Source organism: Pollachius pollachius (assembly GCF_949987615.1).
Source record: "Pollachius pollachius genome assembly, chromosome: 15".
NCBI lineage: Eukaryota > Metazoa > Chordata > Actinopteri > Gadiformes > Gadidae > Pollachius > Pollachius pollachius.
Genome location: NC_136948.1, coordinates 11,703,826 through 11,729,411, shown reverse-complemented (window position 1 = coordinate 11,729,411; position 25,586 = coordinate 11,703,826). Strand labels below are relative to the sequence as shown.

Below are 25,586 nucleotides of genomic sequence, written 5' to 3'. Positions count from 1 at the left end.
CCCCCATACATCTGTTTTATGCCTTGTGCACTGTGCAGCATCCGCACCCTTTGTTGTTGGTCGACCGCATAACAATGCGTTCGGCGTGTTGACGTAACGACGTGATGACGTACGGTGCAAGCCGCTTCCCGGGAAAGTGGGCGGCGGGTGTTGTCACCGTGACTGTCATCAGCGGTAGGGAGTGAGCACCGCCACCGCGCTGTCTGGCTGCTCTGTAGAGTCTGGAGCTGAGAGTGACTGGGCGGCCCGAGACAGCGAACCCCGGATTCAGGAAAGATGGAATTGAAACGTCATCCGTGTAGAACCATGTGTACGTTATGAAAGCAGAGGTTTCCGTTTAGACACCGCGAAGTGTAGCTGTGCTTCCCCCGCTTTAGGACTCCCAGCTGCTAGCTAGCTTAGCGGTGTTGTGCCGCTGCTCTCCCCGACGCTCAGGTAGGAGAGGCGGCTCCGTGACAAAGGGAGGCGGAGAGGCAGCGATGAACCGCTTTCGGAAGTGGCTGTACAAGCCCAAGGTAAGCCATAAAGACTGGATAAAAAGCCCGGTTCTCCCCAGGGAACCTGTCGTCAACACTTAAACTGGGATGTGCTCCACATTTTAACAAACCTGCTAGCAAAACATTCGCTATGATCAGTGGGGCTCGCTAGCCACCTGATAGACGACCACTCATCTGCTAACATTAGCTGTAGGTTTCCTGATTTACTCTTGAACTACGTGTACTATTTAAATTAGGTTTAAATCGACTGATTGATTTGTTTGTCGCTTAGTCTTGAAAGAATTCGGAAATCCCTGAAGACCAGGGCTATAAATGTTGTTTTGTATACTTTGCGAAAATGTGTTCGCAAAGTACACATTTCTAACTGTATAGTTTGATAAAGTGTTCATTCAAATTGAACAACGGCTGAAATAACGACTGAAATTGCTACAAGATTATCGTTGCTCACTTGAACAATTTGAGTCTTGTGAGAAGAATGTTTGCAGTGATTATATTAGTTATTTTAATAAATAAAAATCTCGCTTGCTACTCTGTATGTAACCTGCATAATAGTACAGTCAAAGGTTAACCGGGAAATGATATATGCTCCCCTTGCGTAACTTCACCAATCCAATCAGTCATGTTACTGCACTGTTCTGACTTGTAGTGTCAAACCTTTAGAAAGTCTACTGAACTTCTGAACCACTGAAAGTACCAGAACCCACATATTTAGGATACTGGTGCTGGGCAGAACTTGAAAAGTACAACTGGAATTAGTGTATCCTTTTCACTGATGCTAAACTTATTCTCAGCAAGACTTATGTTCTAGGTAATTAGTCTTTGTTCACTTACTTTAAGGGCTACTAAAGGGCTATGCAAGACTAACTGTCTTGCATCTGGCTGGCATTCAATTGCAACGACACTGTTTACCTTCAGATCATATAGTTCCCATGGTAAATTGTTTCGCTTTTCAGATACATCGAATAAATGTTAATTTCATTAACATTTATTGAGTTTGTTTCCCCAAGGAGTACTTGGTTCTAACTTTTGTCATGATGTGTGGAGAGGAAAAGAGAATGGATCATCTCTATATTCTAGTCATTTCTCTTTTCAATGGTTAACCAAGTTTGCTGTGACAGCATTTTTTCTGTCCATTGTTGGGGTCTGGGCCTAACTGTCATGGTTCACCACAGTGTTGTCACAGGCATGACTCAATCAGAGCCGGGTGGTTCTTTGTATTAAATTTGCACAACACTTCAAGACAAATAATGTCTTCTTAAGTCTTTAGGTCTTATTGTAAGACATGCATACAAAAAAACACATGTTTGGATCCTCTTTAAATTTTATAAATATTTGTCTGCAAGAGATACCAGTACAGAGCTAATACTTTTACTTGCCCAATGATGGTGTTTGGCCAGTTGAAGACTGCACTGCATTTTCATTTCACAGCCACACATAAGTTGTTTATTATCGAACTATGTTCTTGGGGAGATCAGCAAAGCGACGGATCAGCATGTTCCCCTCCACTGGAGAGGCTATTGATATTTCCAGCTCTGCGGTCTCACTCCTTAATCTTACCCGCGCAAGATCTGCTTCTTCCAATGCTCCCCTATTCCTTCCCCGTTGTTTGGATAGAGCGCTGTGTGTCATTTTGAGGGACATCATGTACCTGTCGGCTCTGTGGGAATCAGCCATCAAACGCTGAAGCTGGATCATTCGGGGGAACCACAGGACCTGCTGGAAGATAGGTGCAGCGTAAGCAGAGGTCAGAGGCAGCTGACCGACCCACCCTAAACATGCATTGCTGTACAATTCAGACATTCAACCTAGCATAGCTGCAAGTCATTGTTAAGGGACCCATTTTTCAAAACAGCTATGTGGGAAGAACTATCAGACTGATTCATTGTTTTCCTATTTCTCATTTTACAGCAATCCTTGTCTGGATGGAATGTTGTTATGGTGGTGTATAAGAATCAGTCTGGTGGCTAAACAAGTGGGAGTAATAATGTTTATAGACAAAGGGAGAGAGAGAGAGAGAGAGAGAGAGAGCACCTGGCTCAAGTTTCCAAACTGTTAAAAGGGCCACAGTCGGACTGACATTCCTCAGAGAGAGCGACTCTGTAAGTGATGGAGGGAGGTGTCAGGAAGCTAAACCTGTGTATTTCCCCCACTGCCTCGGCGCCATTTCTACCGTTCCACTGTCATGCATTCAGGGACTGACCTTCATTTTTGCACCAGCTCATATGTCAGCGTGACAGGCCCAGAGCCAGAGCCACAATGGGGGCCTCTACTCTCCATCTCCTGCATGTGTTGGGGTTCTTTCTGCCACCCAACACTCAGTGGTCAACCGTAACAAAGCATATTGAAATGCCCTGTTTTTGGTTGTGAGGTATCGTATATATATTTATCAATATCAATATTCTATCGTATTGTACAGACGCATGTAAGATAACAATCACCGTAATGAGTAAATCCTTGAATCAAATCTAGGTTTGTCAGGCTTTGCTGAGCATACTTTATGATTCCTTCTCACCACATTGCCCAGCTTTTTTGTTTATATTGCTCCTTTGCAAGTTGTAGAATGGAGAGCCGCAGGAGTAATTAGCGTTTCCTTGGGATTCTGCACAGTGGGCACAAGGAGGAGAGAGGACTATACAGCAAACTGCTGAGCAGCTCTGGCCCACCCGGGTCCCGGGTCTAGCCTGGTATCTCCTTCTCTTTGTGGATGTCTCCATTCTGCTAACCCAACAGCCCTGCGGCAATTGATTTGGTGTCAGCGGGCTGGATTTAGAGAGCTGACCCCTGGTGCTGGAATAGACAGACCAGAGCATTGAAGCCATTTTAAAATCCATTGCAAGACTGGGAAGTAGGTTCCACCGCCCACAGTGGGGTGGGGCAGAGGGGCAGTGAATGGAGATGGGGTGCAGGGTTAATGGCAGTTAGTGACCCTGTTAATGGCAGAGAAATCCATTGGTTTCCAATGCATCGTGTCTTATTGAGCATAATCGGTTGCCTTGATATTTGACGATGGCTATCTTAATATATCGCTGTGTTCCCAGTCAGTGGCTATGGCCTCTGAGCATGCATTTGGGCTGCTTTGTGTTGTGAGTGTTTAAGCATTTTCTTGCACTCATCAAGGCCAGTATGAAACACGCCACGGCCCCTCTCAAAGAGGAGAGGTAGTCATGGGAAGACATGGGAAGACAATCGAGGAGATAATAAGAAAGACAGCTTTCTGGAGATCAGGTAATGAAATAAAAACGGTGTCTCCCCATAGAACTTTCCACTTACTTATATCTCATGCTTTCATTTGTTTCTTCTGTCTCGATTCAGAACGAGAACAATGGAGATCTCCGGTTTGTGGTGGCATTGTCACGAGTCTATTGCCCTAATCTGCGCCATTAGGCGTGCCACAACACAAATAGCTATGCACTTGTCCGTGCCTGGTGATATGCTTGATTTGGGGCTGCCTGAGCAAACTGAGCAGGCTGAGTTGTTTTCTGATACAATGAGATGTGTATGTTGGGGGCTTGGGACAGACAGGCTAATGGTTAGCAATGACTCACACTCGGTGAATAGGGCTTGTGGGACAGAACTGAGGAGACAGATCATTAAAGTACATAGCTGTCTTTGTGTGGTTTTCCTCTCGCTATAATGACCGTAATCCAATTTATCTGTTTATTTTGCCCTAACCCTTAGTGCAATAAATTTTACTCTTACAAGAATCATATCATTTTAGCATGATATTTCTGTTCATCGTCAAATGTCTGGCCCTAAACCTAGCATCCACCTCTTGATTCTACCACAAGATTATTGATTGTGTAAGTGATGAAAAGGTATTTATTTAAGGACATTTCCTGATGGCAAAGTATTTGTAATAGAGCCTGATCATGGGCAGACATAGGCAGCGAGTGACGAAGTATCTTCAATGAGGCGAGGTGTACGTGAGTTTGATAGGGAAACCTTCCCATTGTAGGCAGTGACAACAAAGGAAACAGAGGTCAGGGGAGCGACGGTACTTCTACAATGAGTGGCTCCAAATGGGGAAAAGGGCTGTCCCTATATCCATAAACATCATCAACTCCGGGAGACCAGCTGCTGTGTTGGGGCCACCTCCATCGTAAACACCCACCCCGCCCCCCTTCCCCCACCCGACTCCCCCGCCACATCCATCAGCCCCTCAATCCTCAGCGCTCTGGTTGACTAAACTGTGCACAGGGCACAAGCACAGAGCATCACAGCCAAAACAAGAGATTAGGGCAGCCCTCCAGAAACACAAACAGACCCAGATTATGACCACATGAATCCAGATGGGCAAACATCTCTGAACCCACTGTGGTTTAAAAGATTGCTTTTACATAATAACAGATTGTTTTTCAGAACAGATAGTTATTTTACTACCCTGCCTGAAAAACGAGGTGCACTATCGTGAATTAAATGGGCACAACCTACTGCATAAATATCATCTCTCTGAGAATTTGTATGCATAAAGGGATTGTCCCTTTCTATATTGGACCTTCTACCAAGTTAACCATGGTACCACTAGATTTAGGTGGGTTTGGGGTTTTCTCAGCAGTTGAGTTCTAGCCTAGGTGGTCTGACAAAGTCATGATAAGAACAGCATAGGGATGCTCATCTTCCCACTTACTTAGTTACTGGCTGGCAGAGTAAGGCTAGCCCCCCCCCCCCCCCCCCTGCTCATTCACTGTGTTTGCCTCGGCTCCAAGTCAAGTCCCCAATGGCGGGCTGCCAGCCGTCTGAATTGGGCCAGGAATAGAGAACGGAGGGCACAGGCAAGGCTTCTAATAAACTCCCTTAAGTGGGCTTGCAGCATATGCCCTGCCTCTGTGGAAGCCCGCATTAAGCACAGGCGGCCCTTCCCGTCAGAGCGCTGGCTGAATGGACAAACAAAGTGGAGTTACTGTAGCACACAGGCTTTTGGACATTCTTCCCGGGAAGAATGCTATCTGGAGACGCTGGGGAACGGAGCGGGGGTGGCGGCGGGGGAAACGGGACAAGTTAATCGCACACAAGCATTGTTCTGCATGACGTCGGCGTGGTTAGTCAACGCCGGTTATCCATTCAGAGTGAAACAATAAGCTTCACAGGGGATGTATTCTGCTCTGTCATCCACCGATCACTGTTATCAGTCGGGTACAGGAGAGCCCGGGTGGGTTTGTGGGAGCGTAACGACCGGTGTCTGGACACGGGGATCAGGAGCTTTAAGGGTCATCCCTGTGCGTGGGTGCAGGGACGTAGGCGGCGGTGTGGCCTGCAGGCCGGTGGCCCTGCCTCAGCAGTCGAGCAGCAGGTCAAATCTGCTGAATCATTGAGCCGTTCAGTGGAGCGGCGTGTGCGTGCATGTGCTCACCCTCATAATGACGGCACGGCGGCGAATTTCACATCTTGACCTCACCGATGTTGACGCACTTACTGTCACGCACAACTGCTCAGAAGCCAGTGGAAGAACGGGAATCACGTCCTGCTTGTTTACGATAATTTTTCTGTTGGGTAATCAACAGTTGCAGTTTTTTGTTGAATCTGAACTTTTACTTTGGGTGTTAAAAATATATGGGAGATATCACTGCTCTGAGACATAACCATGTTACAAGCAACCATGACCCAAAATCTATCATTAGTGGTTTGGGATCAGCATCGCAGAAAGTGGACCAGTCTGCATTATATGACCTGTGTGACCTCGCCCCTAACAGAGGTTAGCCCTAATTGTGGGTCACAGGCAGTGATTTGACACTGCTATTTGACTGCTGAATGTTGTGCCTGTAAAAGGGTTGAAGAAACGTCCCTTGTGTTTGTGTTGTTTGAGGAACTCTCGGTGTGCTGTGAAATGTCCATTACAAGGTAATCCTACCCTGAACCCTGGACCGAAGTTACCATGTCTACGTCAGAAATACCAGTGGGCCGTCAACAAGGGCAGCCTTGTTGATTTGTTGGCGAGGGGTTTGAAGTTGTCACATGTAGCATCGGCATTTCCCGCTTTGAGGGCATGTTTGCTTTCCAGGAGTGACCTCTAGAAATGTTCAATTCCTTTATATATGATGTAGGAATGTCCATAAACCGAGCTTGTATTCTGCAGTCACCAAAGTCAAAGATAGATTGACGACGTGCTGACAGAATGGACCTCTTGACTCTTCGCGTGCGTGCGTGCGTGTCTGTGTGCGTGTCTGTGTGCGTGTCTGTGTGTGTGCTCTCTCTACTTGTTTGAATTCTTCTTCGGTCTGTTTTCTGCAGGGATTTCTAAAGGAATGCCAACTCTCTTGTCAGTTTTATTCTCCAGCCTGAAAGTCTCTTCCCACTGTTTTCAACAGACCTCCCCTTTCTCCCTGTCTAAGAAGGTTCCTGTTCATGTGTAATATCTTACTCAGATTAATGATCAAACACTTGCTTAATTTCACAACAACCTTCTCTGAAGTCCAATTCAGAAAGGGCAACATCATATCATTGATGGCCATCTCTTCTCTGAGCCTGATGGTGACTTTATTTCTCTTTTATATTAGATGTATCTCAGTTCATGTGTCCCAGTAAATCTTGTGTGTATTCGTAATCCCCGCGTCTCTCATTATCCTGGCAGTCACGGCCTTAATAAGAGCAAATGCTAAATACAACTCTGGACAGAACCAACTATGAACACCTGGTACAGGTGTTCATAGTTGAGGTCATGTTTAAGGTGACCTTATGCGTGTCTATTGGTTATAACCCTTGTTTTTTATCCAGAGGTTCAACAAGACAGAATGAAAATCATACAAATTGTGGCACAGTTTAACCATTGAGGAAAAGGTGATGGTTTATCATCGCTCTCAAGGAGAACTTTTGTTTAGGATTTGATTTGATTAACGGAACCCAAACTAGAAACTATGATGACAGCGACAATATTGAGTCGTCAATCAGACGCTGAAAACCCATTGCAGTCTACAGTGAACTCAGACACATGCCTGTTGCCTTGAGGAGCAATTATGAGTCTGGCATGTTGATCTATAGCTGAAGACCGAGGGAAATGAACTCGGTAACCTTAAGACTCTAGCACTATCCTGCCCTGGAATATGTTTGACGGAGCAACTTTATGGTATTTACAGTTTTACAAGGTTTGATATTCCATTTTGAGAAATACATGGAAAACAATAAGCATTCCGGCGTTGTTCCAGGTCAATAAATCTTTCTCTGCCATGTAACAACAAATCCCTTTTCCACGAGTATTCCTGCTGAAGGGCGATCTCCATGCTTTTAGTTTCATTATTGATGAGGGAGCGGCAGGAGAATGCAGCCCTGCACGTCATTCAGGGAAAGAGACGTAGGGAGAGAGAAGGGGATGCATCACGCACGCAGGGAACACCGCAGCAAACCTCAGCCAGAAGGGAAAGAGGGGGATTATATGGAGGTTCTGTGGGTCGTGGGTAAACCCTCACTCGTCGGGTTGGCTTGGTGGAAACGAGGCTGTGGCGTGGTCCTCCCCGTCTGCTCTCTGGCGTGCCCAGTCATGCTAAGCGTGCCCAGTCATGCTGAGTGTGCCCAGTCATGCTGAGTGTGCCCAGTAATCGAGGCCATAAACATTGGACTCGACTCACGTGGCCGAGGGCCATAGCCCGGGGTCACGGCTGTCCCCGGGGTCACGCCGCCAGCGTCCTCGTCTGTTCAGTCTGTTTGCTGGTGTTTTAACGTGTACTAGCCACAACTGTAAGAGTGACCTAAAACTGCCTGTTTGAGGTTGAGAACAGGATGTATTTTTATGTATAGATTAGATTTGAAGCCTGGCGTAGTCTTGGACCGGTTCCAGGCTCCGTATTACAGTGTTATGACGGTTATGTTGATATACAATGATACAAAGGCAATTGGTAATGGATTCTTGCGGTGTGTGTGTGTGTCTGAACACGCAGCGGGTGTTCTGGCCCGCGGTGACGTGGAGTACGTGTGGGATCATAACTCAAACCCTTTGCCAGGGACCAGCAGGGTTACGACCACACCCATCCACGCTACAGACTCTCTGAAACCCCCCGTCCTCTTAGAATATGTGGCGTCACTCTGTAGCAGCATGCGTCTTCTATTCCTTTGGTATTAATAACTCCCATCTGTCAAAAACCGAATCGTTGACACGGTCGATCCCAACTTACTGGTATGTCTCTCTCTCTCTCTGTCTCTCTCTCTGTCTCTCTCTCTGTCTCTGTCTCTGTCTCTGTCTCTCTCCCCTCAGAGGACGGACCCCCAGCTCCTGGCCCAGTTCTACTATGCGGACGAGGAGCTGAACCAGGTGGCCATGGAGCTGGACAGTCTGGACGGCAGGAAGGACCCGCAGAGATGCACGCTGCTGGTCAACCAGTTCCGGTCCTGCCAGGTCCGAGAGCCACACAGACCCAACACCACACCCGACGCAACACACACACACACACACACACACGCACACGCACACGCACACGCACACACACTGCACTTCGAGAAGTCCTGTTTCAGCTCAATCCAATGATACACGGTTGATAGGATATTATTGCTTTAACACTACTGGGTAACAATGTGTCCCAGTCAGGTACACTCTGACTTTCTAACTGAACAATTTGAAATTATTTCTTTGATTATGACAAAAACTGTAGGTAGGTCCAACAACACCACCTCAATTTTAAAATAGGATTCCAACAATTAAAACCTGAGCTTCTAGACGTATCTATAAGGTCTGTCTGGCTTTGCTGTGTGTACAGTGGACAGGAGGAAACCCCACGGTGTGTATTTATAATGTGATCAAGACGTCAGTTGTCATTTAAACTGGTCTGACACCAGAACCGTTTTACATGAAGCCAGTGTGGTGCGGAAAGAGTCAACGACAGCCTGCATGGTTCCGGACTAATTGTTGAAATGCTTGGCCACCGAGTAGTTTGCCTGATAAGTTGGGATAAGGAGGACTTGCTTGGAGGAATGGACCAGGTGTTGTCAGAGCAGCATGCCTGTGCTCAGACAGCATGGCCGTACACTGTCATAAGGGGGACATCTTGGCAGCCGGCTTTATAGACGTAACTGAGAAAAAAACACAGACTAGAATATCCCTATTTTCTCGAATAGGGATTATATTATATCATCAAATTTTCGCAAATATGAATAGCATGAATAGCCCCAGTTATTGCTCATTCTTTGCCACGGTAGCCAAGTTAAGTATTTACGACGCAGAGCAATGTGTGATCATTTCTTTGTGGTAAAATAAAAGGGTATTTTTGCACGAGAACATAACATCAATCAAACCCATTTAATATTTAATAGCAGAATGTTAGTGCTACGTATTTCACGGCCGGTGTTTTACAGGGTAAAATATCGGCCGTATTCTACCCAAACGTATCAACATTCTGATATGCTTATCAGCGCTGAAGTCTGACGAAGGGGCGGGGCTACAAGTGGACCGCGGCCCGGAGCGCTTCACCTGCTCAGCCAACGTAGGTGGCTGAGCAGGACGCTAACAGAGATGTTAACACGGGCAGCTTCACGCCTCCTTACTGAACGCTGGTGTGATGGCACAGTGTGTACAGCGTGGTACGGTGTGTACTGTGCTCTGGGCTGAAGGGCAGCAGCAGGCAGGGGGGACTGTGAATAAGCAATGCATGGATGCTGTGTCCCGCTGGGTTCAGCCAGCATGACGCCCCCCCCCACACCGCTCGGCCCGATGGGGGGAGTCACTTAATAAGGCCAGCACATGATCCCCAATTATCCTCCCTCGCTCTCTCCACTTAACCTCCCTCCCGCCCTCCTGCTATCTATTCTCTCCAACACTCTCCATCTTCCTCCCCATAACCTCTCTGTTCTCCATCTCTCTCTCCATCTTCCTCCCCATAACCTCTCTGTTCTCCATCTCTCTCTCCATCTTCCTCCCCATAACCTCTCTGTTCTCCATCTCTCTCTCCATCTTCCTCCCCATAACCTCTCTGTTCTCCATCTTCCTCCCCATAACCTCTCTGTTCTCCATCTCTCTCTCCATCTTCCTCCCCATAACCTCTCTGTTCTCCATCTCTCTCTCCATCTTCCTCCCCATAACTTCTCTGTTCTCCATCTCTCTCTCCATCTTCCTCCACATAGCCTCTCTTTTCTCTCCATCTCTCTCTCCTTCTCCACATAGCCTCTCTGTTCTCCATCTCTCTCTCCATCTTCCTCCACATAGCCTCTCTTTTCTCTCCATCTCTCTCTCCTTCTCCACATAGCCTCTCTGTTCTCTCCATCTCTCTCTCTTTCTCCACATAGCCTCTCTGTTCTCTCCATCTCTCTCTCCTTCTCCACATAGCCTCTCTGTTCTCTCCATCTCTCTCTGTCCCTCTAATCCTCTCCCTGGCCCTTCCCACAGGCATCTCCGTTAGGGCTTCATTATCCGGCCAGATGTAGGCCTGCGTTATGCGCTCGATGCTGGAAGCTCTCGAGACCCTCATGGTTCTGCAGCATCCGGAGCGCCCTGATGGCGGGGCAATATCCTCCGGGCCTTGGCATTGGCTCTTACAGATGGAACCAGCGTCTCCTGACCGGTGACATTTACCACCGTGTCCCCTTGAAGGACCTGGCAGGCGCTTTAAGAAGGACGCACCCTGCGTGCCTCAACACTCGCCCACCACCTTGAACCTCACGAGAATAGAAGGCCGAGTGTTCTCATGCCAGAGCGGCCCCGCCTGAGCCCTGCTGCCATGACGCCCTATTCACGGCGCTCGCTGGCGGCGGGCCGCCCCTTTAATGTCGGCCCGCTGTCCTCCCCAAGCGGCGCATCAGAAGGAGTCTGTTGAAAGGATCGAGCTCCATGGCCTTTAGACACGCGAGTGGAGGGAGTTGGCCACATGGTCGTCAGTCTTAAGATTGTATTTCATTTGATGTTGGCCGCTGAAGCATCACGCATATGATGCTAATGTTACCAATTAGCTCCCGAAGGACGGCTGGAGGCGGCCGGGAGGAGCTGATGTGCTGTGTCACCTCGCGTGAGTCTGGCACAGTGGAAGGAACAGGCGGTACTTTTTGCGTTGTGGTGGGGGGGGATGCATTCATGCACTGCACACCGCCATAGAGGAGCCAATAGCTGTGCTTTGGGGCTCTGGACAAGCAGAGAAAGACACGGCTCTATATCTGATGACAATTCAGTATGCAGACAGCTGCAACGCTCGATGGAAGAGATCATTGTGATTCTTGGGCATGGCTGTTGTGCACATGCCATGCCCAGGGTTAGCTCTTGGTATTTGTAGCAGAGGGGTCTATGCTAGTGCTTTGGTAAGCATGTTGTTAACGCAGTAGATCTTGCACGTTTTGATCGTCTTTTAAATGAAATGTTCATCAATTGATTCCAGGTAGAATAATATTTCAGTGTTAAGATAAGATGCGGATAGGCTGATTTCAAAGTAACTTAAGTAACGATAAAAAACGGAAGATATCATCTGTACATATGTACATCTCGTCATCATCATCCTGTTTCCAGTCACTCACTCCCACTGATAGGCAACTCTGCTCCGTTCATTCTAGTTTATCCAATTGTGTCCCCTGTCAGTCTGACCCCGGCTTGCCCTCTCTCGTCGGCAGGACAACGTGTTGAACATCATCAACCAGATCATGGATGAGTGTATCCCCAACGACCGGGCCAACCGGGACTTCAGCGTCAAGTTCCCGGAGGAGATTCGCCATGACAACCTGGCGGGGCAGCTGTGGTTTGGGGCCGAGGTACCGTATTCCCCCTAGTATTGGCTCACTCAGCGAGGAAAAACAGATATAAACAAACAAGCAGCCCGCATTAACCCCCCCCCCCCCCCCCCCCCCCCCCCCCCCCCCCCCCCGTGTACATCCCACTCATGACTCAAGACATGCTTCTGATGTATGCTCCATCCAGATCACTCAGGTCCTCTGGCACTGGCCTTTTAGTTGTTCCCCGGGTGAGGACAGAGACCTATGTGGAGGTGGCATCTAGTGTCTGTGGTCCTCGCCTCTGGAACAGCCCGCTGGAGGAGCTGAGGACATCACAAGCTGTGAACGCCTTTAAAATAAACCTAAGACATTCCTATTTAGCTCAGCATTCTCTTAATCCATTCCATTATTGTTATTGTTAAGCACCTTGTATTGCAATTTTGTACGGAAGGCGCTTTATAAACAAAGTTTGATTTGTTGACGTTCCCGTGTCCCACGCCTCCCACTCTGAGCCTCTTAACCCTCGGACTGTCGTCCTCCCCTGGCGTTCCTCTCCGCAGTGCCTAGCTGCGGGCTCCATCATCATGAACCGGGAGATCGAGAGCATGGCCATGAGGCCCCTGGCCAAGGACCTGACTCGGAGCCTGGAGGAGGTGCGCAGCATCACCAGGGACCAGGCCCTGCGGGACCTCAACCTCTACACAGACCGCATGAGGGACGCGCTCCGCCACTTTGACAGCCTCTTCGCTGAGTTTGAACTCAGGTAACCGACTTCATCTTTTCCTTATTTTTCATACATACTTTCCTTCCATTTCCCCCCTTTGTTGTAAGTCAACATCTCACAGCACCAGACTTTTCCCATGTCGTTAGCCTCATAGCATAATCGCCTTAGTTGTGATGAAAAGCCAAGCAGAGGTGCTTTTCACATTCCATAATCCTTACCTGCCTAAGTCAGCTGTTTGATTTGGGCATCTGAACCTTAAAATATGACTTGGGGAATTAGGCTATGAGGCTATGCATTTTCTTTTACCTGCAGACTACGTTAGTGTTCTATTGACATTCTCTCCACCCTCCCAATTTGCCTGTTGCCAGCTACGTGTCCGCCATGGTGCCTGTCAAGTCCCCCAGAGAGTACGACGTCCAGCAGGAGGTCATCGTGCTCTTCTGTGAGACGGTGGAGAGGTGAGGTCCCCGAGGAGACCGGCTCCGGGTCCTTATGTCCGCAGATGTCCATGTCCGTTTCTGAAGCTGCTTTGTGTCTCCCCCAGGGCGCTGAAGCTGGGCTATCTCACGCAAGACATGATCGACGACTATGAGCCCGCACTTATGTTTACAATCCCCCGACTGGCCATCGTGTGGTAAGTGTGTGCCTGACCCCTAACCCCCCTGGGCCTAGCCTGCCCTGCCTGACCTGTCATGTCTGTAACAGAGTGTGAACGCTGTCTCTCCCTCTGGCCTCTCTGCAGCGGTCTGGTCGTCTACTCCGAAGGTCCTCTCAACCTCGAACGCAAATCAGAAGACATGTCTGAGCTCTTCCGTCCCTTCCGCACTTTAATGAAGAAAATCAGGTACCAGGGCTTGTTGTTGTTGTTGTTGTTGTTGTTGTTGTGTGAGGGAGACGTGGAGAGCCGGTCTTGCACCCCCCCCTGAGTATTGAAGTCTCTCAGACGGCCCTCGGGCCCACAGCGGTGATATTAATGGTTTGGGGTTTTTGTGCTTGCTTTGCAGAGATCTGCTCCAGACCCTCTCTGAGGAAGAGCTGCTCACCCTGGAGAAGAACCTGTGCATCTCTCAGGACGGGGAGTTCTCCCCGGACCAGGCCCCCGCGCCCTGCACCGTGCCCGCCCCCGCCCCCGAGCGCCGCTCCTCCGGCAGCCCCGAGGGAGACGCCGTCAGCGGGGAGCCGGAGAAGGAGGGGCTGCTGCGGCAGCTGGCCCCGCCGGGCTCCAGCAGCCAGGGGGAGGAGGAGGAGAAGGGGGTGGCCCCAGCGGCGGTGGAGAAGGGCTGGGCGGAGGTGGAGACGGAGCCGGAGGGGCACCGCGGGGGGGAGGCGGCGTGCGAGGAGGCGGAGGAGGCGGAGCTGGCCTGCTCCATGCAGTACGACGAGGAGGAGCTGGAGCAGCTCAACATGATGGTGCACCGCGTGGGCGACGAGATGTCCACCCTGCTGTCGCCCCCCAGCCAGGGAAACTCCCCCGCCCGCCTGCCCCGCCCCGCCGAGGCCGGGGGCTCCAGCGGGGCGTCCAGCACGGACAACTCCCCGCGCCGGCTCCCCGGGGGCCGCCTGCGGACGGGCCCCTACGTGGAGGACGAGGACCGGGTGTTCTTCATGGAGGACCTGGACGCGGCCGGCGAGAGCGTGGTCGGCGTGTCCAAGGACCCCCGGGGCCGCCTGGCCTCGCCCGCCAGAGCCGCAGAGCCCGGCGGCCCCGTGCAGCGCAAAGGGCCGCCCCGGCCGCACCCGGCCCGGAACGGCTGGCCCTCCCCCGGGGCCCCGTCGGAGGAGGCGTGCCTTCGGAGGAGCCCCCGGTGCCCCGGCCCCAAGCGGTCGCCGTGCACCACGGCCCCGGGCTCGGAGCCCCTGCCTTACACCAACGGCTGGGAGGTGGCGCTGGAGGGCTCCGCCCCCGAGACCGCGGAGGCCATCGCCAGCCGCATGGGCGGCATGAAGCTGTCGGCCACGGTCATCTTCAACCCCCGCTCGCCCAGCCTCACGGAGCTGGCCGCGGACAAGCTGCTGCTGCCCCGCGGCCCCGAGGCGGAGGCCTGCGGGCCCCTGGTGGCCACGCACTGCCTGCTCAACTCCTGCGTGTGCTGCGGCGGCTGTGACGACGGGGGCCACGACGACGCCTCCGCCCAGAGCGGGGGCTTCGGCCTCGGCCTGGCCCTGGGACTGGACCGACGCCGTAAGCCCCCAGCCCCCGCCACGGTCATCCAGGCGTCGGCGTGTCGCCTGGGCCCCCCCGGCCCCGAGCCCTCCGGCAAGGAGGAGCCCGTCGGGCCGACGCCTCTGTCCTCCCGCCGCTGCCCCCCCCCTGCCCTGCCTGAGGGGGAGGAGGGGGAGGAGGGGGACAGGGCCCTGCTGTGTGACAGCTGCCTGGCAGCAGCGGCCGGGGGGCCAAGGCCCCAGACTCAGGACGGCAGCACCAGCAGGGCCTCCCCCTGCCCCCACCAGAGGACTGGGAGGACGCAGCAGGCCGGCGGGGGGCCGGAGAGGGAGAGGGGGAGGCTGGGCAGCAAGGACTCTGAGCGCAGCGCCAAGGAGGAGAGGAAGAAGAGTGGCAGGTGGGCTTATGACCTCAGTGATTGATCCGTAGGTTGAGCTCCCAAGCCTGTGTGGTCCTTTTAATGGCGCTGCTCGGGCATTAACCCTGTTTGATTCTCAGTGTTTGATTTTGACCACGTCTTGTCCTCTTATGTTGTTCTGTTGCATTAATGCCACGCTTCTTCAATTTTGTTGTCCTCCTTTTCCTGCCATCACCTCGTGCCTCCATAATCTTAAATGTCACCATGACCCCCATTGGTTTGAATTGGTCCTGTAATACTTTTGGTTTCTTTCATTTTCCCCTTTTTCTAGTTTGCAGAACTCTCCACTCAGCTCTGTGTCAAGTAGTGACTGTGAAAGTGTGTCTGTCACCACATGTAGTCTTTCAAGCAGTGCATCCGCTCCCAGGTAACCACCTCCTCGTGTGTGCGTGCGTGCGTGTGTGTTTGTGTGTGTGTGTGTGTGTGTGCTTACCCTTGCCATCTTCTGAATATTATGATCATATCTTGTCCTCATTAACATGAAACCTGAGGTGCAACTGAAACCAATGCTTGGCCTCAAATCTGTTCTGCTTCCACTGTGTGCTACAGGCAAATCCTCACACCTCCCCATTCATTCCCTGTGTTGTTGTAGCACGTATCTTCTAACTTAACGTATAAAACTCCATGGACTGCAGAGGCTTCCTTCCAACCTGGGTGTGCAGAAGCCTACTTCTTTACCTCACAGTTCAGAGTCATTGAGTCTCTATCCACAGCAACGCATAGAAGAAGCCAGCAGACTAGATGAGGGAGTGTTTGAATAGAGGTTGAGGGGTCTAACGGAGACTGCTTCATATCTAGTCCATGCATCTTTGAAACAATATGAATCGGGAAGCAATTTTCCCTTCATAGGCTTATTATTATTCTGAAGAGATTCCTTCTTAGGGATGCATGGAGCTTTTTATCTGTTTCGAGGCGGAGGCGGTAATCTTGCGACCTGTAGCAGGAACCCATTAGAAGGTCAGAGAAAGGTTTACTGTGGAAGAGGAAAGACGTCTCAGTTTGAGCCCATTACTTTAGCTATAATGTTGGCCTTCGTCTTTCAGATCAGCTGTGGTGGAAGCTCACAACGGGCCGTGCTGCTGGTACTGTAGTGACGTAACGTGCCTTTGTCCCCCGCTCCCTACCTGCGCCCCCACCCAGCCCCATCAGCAGTCTGACCACCAGCTCCGGAAGGTCCGAAGACTTTGACCACCATGAGATCCAGCTGGCACTGCAGGCTGCCAAGATGGCTGCCAGGACCAAGATCCGATCCCGCTTCCACAGCAGCAGTGACCTCATCCACCGCCTCTTTGTTTGCATATCTGGTATGTCGCTCTCTCTCTCTGCTCTCTCTCGCTCTCTCTCTCTCTCTCGCTCTCTCTCTCTCTCTTCTCTCTCCTCTCTCTCTGCTCTATCTTTCTGCTCTCTCTGTCTTTGTTTCTCTTTGTTGGTCTCTGTCTGTCTCTTTGTCTGTCTCTCTGTCTGCCTCTTTGTATGTCTCTGTGTGTCTCTGTGTCTCTCTCTGTCTTTCTGTCTCCCTGTCCGTCTCAAACATGTGTGCTGTGCTCCTCTGACACACAGGTGTGGCCGACCAGCTGCAGACGAACTACGCCAGCGACCTGCGCAGCATCCTGAAGACACTGTTCGAAGTCATGGCAACCAAGTCGGAGCTGGGAGACAGCGATAAGGAGAAGAAAGGTAAAGGGAAACAGGCCTGCTGTCACGTGTGATCATATTCTCTCTGTCTCTGTGTCTCTGTGTCTCTGTCTCTGTCTCTATCTCTGTCTCTGTCTCTCTCTCTCTCTCTCTCTCTCTCTCGGTGTCTCTCTCTCTCGGTGTCTCTCTCTCTCTCTCTCTGTGTCTCTCTCTCTCTCTCTCTCTCTCTCTCTCCCCCCCGCTCTCTCTCTCTCGGTGTCTCTCTGTCACCCCTTCCCTCTCCCCATGGCCACCCAGCGTGTTTAATATCCTGGTGTTCCTAATGATGTCCCCCTGGTCAGTCCCTGGTCTCCGCAGTGCAGCGCTGGAGGACTGTGCCCTCTGTCAGGAGACCATCACCTCCTCGGAGCTCGCTGCCAAGGCCCGCCACGGACAGTTCGAAGGTCAGCAGCTCAGGCCATCGCACACACACACACAAACACACACACAAGCACACACACGCACGCGCGCACACACAGGCAAAACACGCATGCACGTAAAACACACGCACACACACAGGCAAAACACACACTCATGTAAAACTCAGGCACACACCCAGGCCAAACACAAAGGAAGAGCTGGCCTCCCTCCTTGTATCAGCTGGATGACTCCCGCGCCCCGGTGGTAAAGTCTGCTCCCCTGCCCCCACAGACCCTCCAGACTGGGTCCCGGACGAGGCCTGCAACTCCTGCATCACCTGCAAGGCCCCCTTCACCGTCATCCGCAGGAAGCACCACTGCCGGAGCTGCGGGAAGGTATGTCCCTCTCCCTCTCTCTCTCTCTCTCTCTCTCTCTCTCCCTACCTCTCTGTCTCTCTGTCTCTCTCTCTCTCTCTCTCTCTCTGTCTGTCTGTCTGTCTGTCTGTCTGTCTGTCTGTCTGTCTGTCTGTCTGTCTGTCTGTCTGTCTGTCTGTCTGTCTGTCTGTCTGTCTGTCTGTCTGTCTGTCTGTCTGTCTGTCTGTCTGTCTGTCTGTCTGTCTGTCTGTCTGTCTGTCTGTCTGTCTGTCTGTCTGTCTGTCTGTCTGTCTGTCTGTCTGTCTGTCTGTCTCTCGCCCTCTCTCTCTCTCTGCCTCTCTCTCTCTCTCGCCCTCTCTCTCTCTCTCTGTCTCTCTCGCCCTCTCTCTCGTGTCTGTTGTGTTCATCACCACCAGGACGGCCCCTGACTCCTCATCCTGTGGTATTTGCAGTGGCGCTGAGTGCCACCAGGTGGGCGGGCGTGAGTCACAGAGTGTGCAGGAAGCACGTAGGGGGGTCCATCCTGTGACGTGGGTGTGTGAGGATTCACAGGGCCACACGTGCAGACGGGGGAGGGAGACAATGCCTTCACGCTAGATGGGCGATGTGGTCTGCATGTCATTGGATTCAAATATGTTGGACGCATTGAAATATAATTTTGCATCAGACAGCGCTGTCATGGAGATTGATGTATTGAAACACATGGCTGAGGCGTGTGTGTGTGTGTGTGTGTGTGTTCTTTCAGATCTTCTGCTCCCGTTGCTCCGCCCATTCCGCCCCTCTGCCGCGCTACGGCCAGGTGAAGCCGGTCAGGGTCTGCACACACTGCTACATCTTCCACGTCACCCCCTTCTACAGCGACAAGACCGCCGTCTGAGGGACCACAGACACACACACACACACCTACACACCTACACATATACTCCTACACACATCTACACACCTCCCTAGCCTAAACGCAAGCATATGCAAGGGTTTAAGCCCCGCCCCCCCTCCTGCCCCCGGCTGTGTACAAAGCGAACGGCCCCGCACCACCCCGATGGCCCCTCGCAGGCCCTGCGCTCGGCCCGGGAAGATGCCCGCCATGGAGGGGACATAGAGAGAGACAGGGAGGCGGGACTTCACACAGGATGTGACTTGTTTGTTATTGTATATTTGGTGATGCTGCTTCCTGAAAGGAAACCAAAAGGGATCCTCAGCCTCTCCTCCCCTCCCACCCCAACTCACCCCCTCCTCCCCCCCGGCCCACCACTCACCCCCTCCTCCCCAGATGCTCTTCTATGGGGCGGTGTAAAGACAAAGGGAGAGGGAACTAACAGGCAATAATATCAGCTTTTGTACGCGTTCTGCAGCTGGCGAGACACGCCGCCAACAGAGCCCCTGCTTTGGTCGCTTTTGGCGAGAACCAAAGGCCTTGTGACACTTTTCTTATGCTTCAGCGGGCTTCCCACGTTTGTGCCAGAGCTCACCACGAGACTCGGATAACTCAAAAGAATGTAAATCATGAAAACGTGTAAATAAAGGTTCACTCTTTCAATAACAACACTGTCATCACTCAATGCCGCCCGCTGGGCCTCTGAGGTCATCCCCACCGCACTGGTCCAAGGGCAAAGAAACCTGCTTTTATATATTAACAAAACACCTTTTCTGCTTCTACTGGCAATGAATGTGTAAAACTGTATAGGATTGTGAAAAGGTTATTGATCAGTGGACAGTTATTGAAAGATAAGCTAATGATAATGGGCTGTGCCCAGTGATTTGACAGTTGCACCATGTCGTGTGTGTTTGCAGTTCATTTATTTGTTCTGCCGACTCCATTGCAAAGTGAGATTGATACAAGCGATCGGTCATCACTGTCCTCCCCGGATGGCCCCGCTAGTGGAGGGATGAACTCTGTTCACTGAACAGCGCCCTCGTGTGGACTGTATACGAGGAATCAGTGGCCTTCTCGGGTGCCTGTCTAGATGACGTCATAGGCTCGCTGTTACCTTTTCTTTCTCTCGATTCTTAACGTGCAATATTACGCTAATAAATGACGCAGACAAACCGGTGTTATATAGATTGTACTTGTTATTTTTTTTCTTAAAAAGCCATTATTTGTTTACACATTTCATGTTTTAATTTGTTTGCTCCATGATACGGTCATTTGTAGGTAATAATTATGATTTACCTAACTACCTTATTAATAGCTTAATATGGCAATTAGCAAATAGGGTTTACAAGCTATTACAATATCTCCATTGTGCTCTGATTAAGAAATTCCTCAGGCATAACATTGTCCCTATTCTATTCCAATTGTTTAATTTAAATCGTTAATAAATAATGAACATTGTTTTTTGTCATTTTTATAAAGAACAAAATGAACATAGGAACTTTTCTGGAAAGATAAAATCATTCAGTAGCCCTAACTTTTAGGATGGAATATTCTAATATTTAAGAGCTTGGACTTATTTTGTAAAAATGCTTGTTATGTTAAAATGTTGCGCTCTGTAAAATAAAATAAAAACAAATGCTGTTATATAGTTTTAAATGCTATGTGCATTCAAATAAATAACATTTCCTGATGAAAAAAACCATTGTCTTTGTCATAATCAGTCAATGCTGTTTTCTCATTTTCTGGTGATGACATCCATAACAACATAAACAATCAACAATACGTTTACACCATTAGTTTACTGTAAATAACTTATGTATTCATATTTTCTGGTATATTAAGGTACTTTGGGAGGTTACCCCGACGTCTAGCTCTGTGCTGCATTTGATATATAATTTAATATAATATAATGTATTTGGTCCCATGTATGGCTTCTTAGATTGTCCAATACCCAGTCCCTCCAGAAAAATGCGATTATTCGATCGCATAATCAGCCAAAGTCCGCATATTCATGCAGGGGCCGCATTTTTTAAAAAATTCCGCACTTTCACCGCATACATTGCCGATTTCCGCGCAAAATATGCGGGGCTTGCATGTTTTCATAATCCCCGCATTTTCGTTGCAAAAAAGTCACATATATTTTAGCAGAAAGTTGAAAAATGTTGCGTTTACTTCACACAAGAGCAGTCATTTCCCCTTGTTGCCATGGGAACGTTATGAAGTGGCGTAATTTCGCGACGTGAACTTCATCGAAAAGCTGAATTTTTCGCAAGTTCCCGCATTTTTTGCAAGTTCCCGCAATTTCATCGCATAAAATTGCATAAATATGCCGCATATTTCATCGCATTTTTTAAGAAAACGTGCCGCATAATCAAGGATTTTTGGCCGCAACAATCACAAAAAAACGCCGCATTTTACCAGATACCAGTGTTTGTATTATATGGAGCAGCCTTAATGTAATCTCTAGTTCCCCACTGGGAGGCAGCACGCACTCAATCACTGACACGTCATTGATATAAATGTCATCAGTATTAATCCCGTAATTCTAATGTAGGCCTATTTAATGCCATTGAATTATTTATTGATCAGCAAGCAACCTTACACACTCTTGACCTTTTGCTTTTCAAACCCAGACTTGTTGAACGTAAGTCCAACAACGTGTTGTGTGCGGGCACGGTACACAAATTATAATAAATAGCATTAACTTTTTGGACGTTTTCGAAAAATCTCGGATTTTCTTCTTCCATCTCATAGGGACATACATGGTCAGCAGCCAATAAGCCTTGTTTGTGAGACAGAAAGAGTTAATGTGTTGACAAATGAGCTGGCCTCTGATTGGCCAGAAGTTGAGCGCTGGGGTGGACGAGCGCCTTGGCGGTGGGGCCGTGGAGTCACTTGGTGAGACTGTGAAGTCACTGGTGGATGTAGTGGACTGCACAGAGCCAACTAGTCCGTTATTTGAATTAAAAGTTGGCCTACGTCTGAGCGAACACCTCAGGGCTCCTCGGGGTTTTCAGTGGTTTTCTTCGGACATGTACGGTTCCTCTTGGGTCTTCAGTCCCGTTACTTCACAGACCGAATGAGCGCGTTGGTCTAGGAGAGCGATGGAAAGTCGACCACTCTAAGTGGATCCATGGACTCTCCGCGGACTTGAGGTAAATATTTTTGAAAGTTCCTTTAAAGTCGATCTTCAGATTACTGAGCTGTTAGCAAGATAAAGCCCTGTGTGTTTGATAAGTGGTTAGTTTTATTTATTCTTCCGTATGTGAAGGGTAGGCAGTGTTAATTGGCGCAAAACGTTCTTAATAAGCATTGCCTTCCCGGGGATAACTTTGACTGAAAAAAGTGATGATTTTGGTGGAGAACATGGGACGAATATTATGCTAACTTCTTTTCTTAGTAAGACAATATTTGCTAATTAAACTGTAATTAAATTGTGTCTATGTTTTGAACTGTACCTACATTTTTTTAATTTCATTTAATCAATTTCACTTTCATAAGCATGCAATTGTATATGTAAATGTTCATAAGAAATAACTTTAATTGCCTTTATTCACCCTGGTTGCCCGTCTCCGGTTATTCTCGGCCCGCTGTGTGCCTTATGCTGTAGTAACTTTAAAGTGTAATCTTCTTTCATGTGTTTTCCAGATCTGGGGAAGTTGAATTTGTCTTCAGTGAGAATGGGGATCCTGCAGATACTTCTCCTCATCTGTGAGGCTGTGTTGTTGACTGACTGCGCAAGAGGTAAGAGAGAGGCAACCCTTTAATGAAACCTTTAGCCCTTTCTGTCTGTTCTCCCCTTCAGTATTTTCCTTTCCGAGTCTATTTCGGTTGTTTTAAGCTTGGATTTAATACGGGATTCCTGTCTTGGCTAAGTTAATTTGACAGGCTGTGGTTTATTGTGTACCATACACAAAGAAATCTCAGTTGGCTCTGACTTTTTCACACTAAGAACGAGCAGCAGGAAAAACTACGAAAAAACCTACTCGAAACAGATCCCAAAGTCAACAGTGGGGAAGTCGACATTGGGCCAACCCAAACCCCTCTTTCACTCATTCCCCTTCTGTGTGTGTGTGTGTGTGAGAGTGTGTGCCTGTGTGCATGCGTGTTCACTTCAGCTAAGCCAAACACACACATCCATCAGCTTCAAGGGGTGAGAAAGCTCAAGTCGATGTTGGGAGTCCAGTTGCAAAGGACTTGGCCTATGGACTATCACTTCTACGCGTTTTTGGGTGGATGTGTGTATGTGTGTGTGTGTGCATGAGGCCTGAGACAGGCTTGAGAAGCTTTGCAGCATTGATTTGTCAGCGCTTGTTCTGTGTACGAAGACGATAACCCTGCAGTGTTAAGCGATCACGAACCGTGTACCTTTCTGTGATCTCATCCGACCGAGAAAAGTCTGATGTTCGACACTGGGCTCCGGGGCCGCGTGGTTCGGCCGCCAAGGGACATGTTTTCAAAACAAACCTCAGGCTTAGAGAGGGAAAAAAAACAGAAAATGAAAAGCAACGCAGAATTCTCCAGCGTGAAAAATTCAAGCGTCTCAGTTACCCGCCCCTCCTCAGTCGGCATCTGATCCGTACAATACCAGCATGTGGCCGTCAGGATGGGGCGGGGGGGGCTGGTGGTAGTTTAGAGAGAGAGATTAAATCGCCAGAACCCGAAGACAATGCCTCATTCAGCGGCATGCCGGCCATGGCTCGCCAGACAGAGCGGCAAAAAGTAAACAAGCGATGGAGGCTGAACGAGATTAGACGGTTACGTGTGTTTCCGGATTAACACAAGTCAGAGGCAGAGCCGACCCCCTAAGGGGGATCCCGAGCGGGGAACCCAAAGAGTCGGGGGGGCTGTGTCGGACGGACGCCTCGCGCTGCTGTGACGCGCTGATTAAAGGGGGGCCGAGGAAACGGAGGGGTACGGTGGAGGGGGGGGATAGAGAATCTGCATCCGGTGGAACACCAAACCAACAGAGGGCTGGAGAACCCCCCGGCTCCCCCCCCCCCCCCCCACCCCAGACCCGGCTCCACGCAGAACGGGTGGACTTTGGGGAGCTGTGAAGACAGAGACACAGGGGGGCCGCGGGGCCCGGGGCCCGACACCACTGTTAAAGTGTTCCTATAAAGTTTAACGGCCTATGATGACATCTTTGACGAACGCGGATGAAATTGCACGAGGCGGGCCGGTAGTAGGGGGGTGGGGGGCAGCGTGTGTGTGGAGGGTGTTGCTTTTGGAATACCCCCCCCCCCCCCCTCCCCCCCAACACACACCGGATGACGCAGAGCAGCGTTGGGGTCGCTCAAGCATTTTAAAGCCATTTCCTGTCACAACGCTCGACACAGCAAGTCTGACCCTCGCCAGCCTGTACCCCCCCACCACGCACACTTACACACACACACACACACACACACACACACACACACACAGACACACGAACACACGCTTGCACACATACATACAGGCACACACACTCGCATGCATAAAGATACACACAAACATGACACAAGCAGGCACACACACAAACCCATACACACATCCATACACACACACACACACACACACAGGCACACACACACACTTGCACACATACATACAGGCACACACACTCGCATGCATTAAGATACACACAAACATGACACAAGCAGGCACACACACAAACCCATACACACATCCATACACACACACACACACACACACACACAGGCACACCTCACGACCCCCCCTCTGAAACCCCACAGCTTCCTGGGACCCCCCAGGAGGCTGTGGGGTTTCAGAGCCCCCTCCTGGGGCAGCAGCCTTTATGTGGTGACACTTGTGTGGGACAGGGAACCGGCCAGCTGGACCTGGGGACTGGCTCTGCAGAACCCCTGGAAACATGGGCCGACGTGTCACGGCATTCACCACCATTAACACTTCAGCGGGGTGTGCTGGCATGCACGTGCACGTTTAAACATTCACATTTGCTTGTCAGGCACGTATGTACACATGCACACACGCAGATGACCGCACTCACACATACACACGCATACAAGCACACTTACACACGCACACACACATCCAAATACACACTCATGCACACAATCACTCACACACACAGACATGCATGCACACAAACACACACACTCACACACACACACACACACAAACAAACACACACACACTCTGAATGCTCTCTAAGCCATCAGAAGAATGTTGAATCTTGCAAAAGCCTCTGCTTGCTTTCACAAAACATAGGTTTTATAGCAGTGTTACATCATGGCTTCATAACAAGTGGGTACTTTGAGATGCATTGTATGCCAAGGGCCTTTAAAATCACAAGGGCCTTTGGCTTGCACACAGTTTTCCATTTCCTTCAAACGTAATGAGGCCGGTTTCTCTGTAACCAAATACCCCACAGTGGTCTTATTTTTTAAATAGGACCGGGAATAATAAGATGCTATAACACAGCAGTGTGGTGGGCTACTCTCTCCCTCTTTCTCTCTTTCCTCTTGCCGTCCCCCTCTCTCTCTCTCTCTCTCTCTCTCTCTCTCTGGGCAAAGCTTATTAGGAGCATGGACTATCTGACACTACCGCCCGTTCCTAAAGAACAACCCACACCAAAAATAACCCACGTGTGTGTCCCCCTATTCTTGCCCGGTTTCTCTCTCTCTCTCTCTCTCTCTCTCTCTCTCTCTCTCTCTCTCTCTCTCTCTCTCTAACTCTCTCTCTCTCTCTCTCTCTCTCTCTCTCTCTCTCTCTCTCTCTCTCTCTTGGTCTGGCTGTGGGTCTCTCTCTCTCTCTTGCTCTCTCTCTCTGTCTCTCTGCATTTCCTCCAGTTTATGACCAGTGTACGAGTTGAAGGAAGTGAATTAAGTTAATGTGCTGTCGTTAAAACAAGGCATGGGCTGACCTTTA

At 50.0% G+C, this 25,586-nt stretch overlaps 2 protein-coding genes across 3 annotated transcripts in view; both read left to right on the top strand.

Moving 5' to 3' along the window:
• Positions 1-196: 196 nt before the first annotated feature.
• Positions 197-20,331, top strand: zfyve28 (zinc finger, FYVE domain containing 28). Of its 2 annotated transcripts, XM_079752657.1 has the most exons (14): positions 197-515; positions 8,680-8,820; positions 12,009-12,146; positions 12,668-12,870; positions 13,200-13,289; positions 13,376-13,465; positions 13,574-13,675; positions 13,836-15,392; positions 15,685-15,780; positions 16,554-16,717; positions 16,974-17,090; positions 17,390-17,491; positions 17,739-17,842; positions 18,567-20,331. In XM_079752657.1, the coding sequence occupies exons 1-14, from the start codon at positions 480-482 to the stop codon at positions 18,696-18,698; spliced, it is 3,072 nt and encodes a 1,023-aa protein (XP_079608783.1). In that variant the 5' UTR covers positions 197-479; the 3' UTR covers positions 18,699-20,331. The 2 variants fall into 2 exon arrangements, with proteins under 2 accessions (XP_079608783.1, XP_079608784.1); XM_079752658.1 differs by lacking the exon at positions 15,685-15,780.
• A 1,275-nt stretch (positions 20,332-21,606) lies between these two features.
• Positions 21,607-25,586, top strand: part of LOC307086757 (fibroblast growth factor receptor-like 1) — a 29,671-nt gene continuing 25,691 nt past the window's right edge. The window contains exons 1-2 of the mRNA XM_079752075.1: positions 21,607-21,850; positions 22,344-22,439. Coding sequence (XP_079608201.1) covers positions 22,376-22,439 — 64 coding nt within the window. The 5' untranslated portion in view covers positions 21,607-21,850; positions 22,344-22,375. The remainder of the gene's footprint in view (positions 21,851-22,343; positions 22,440-25,586) is intronic.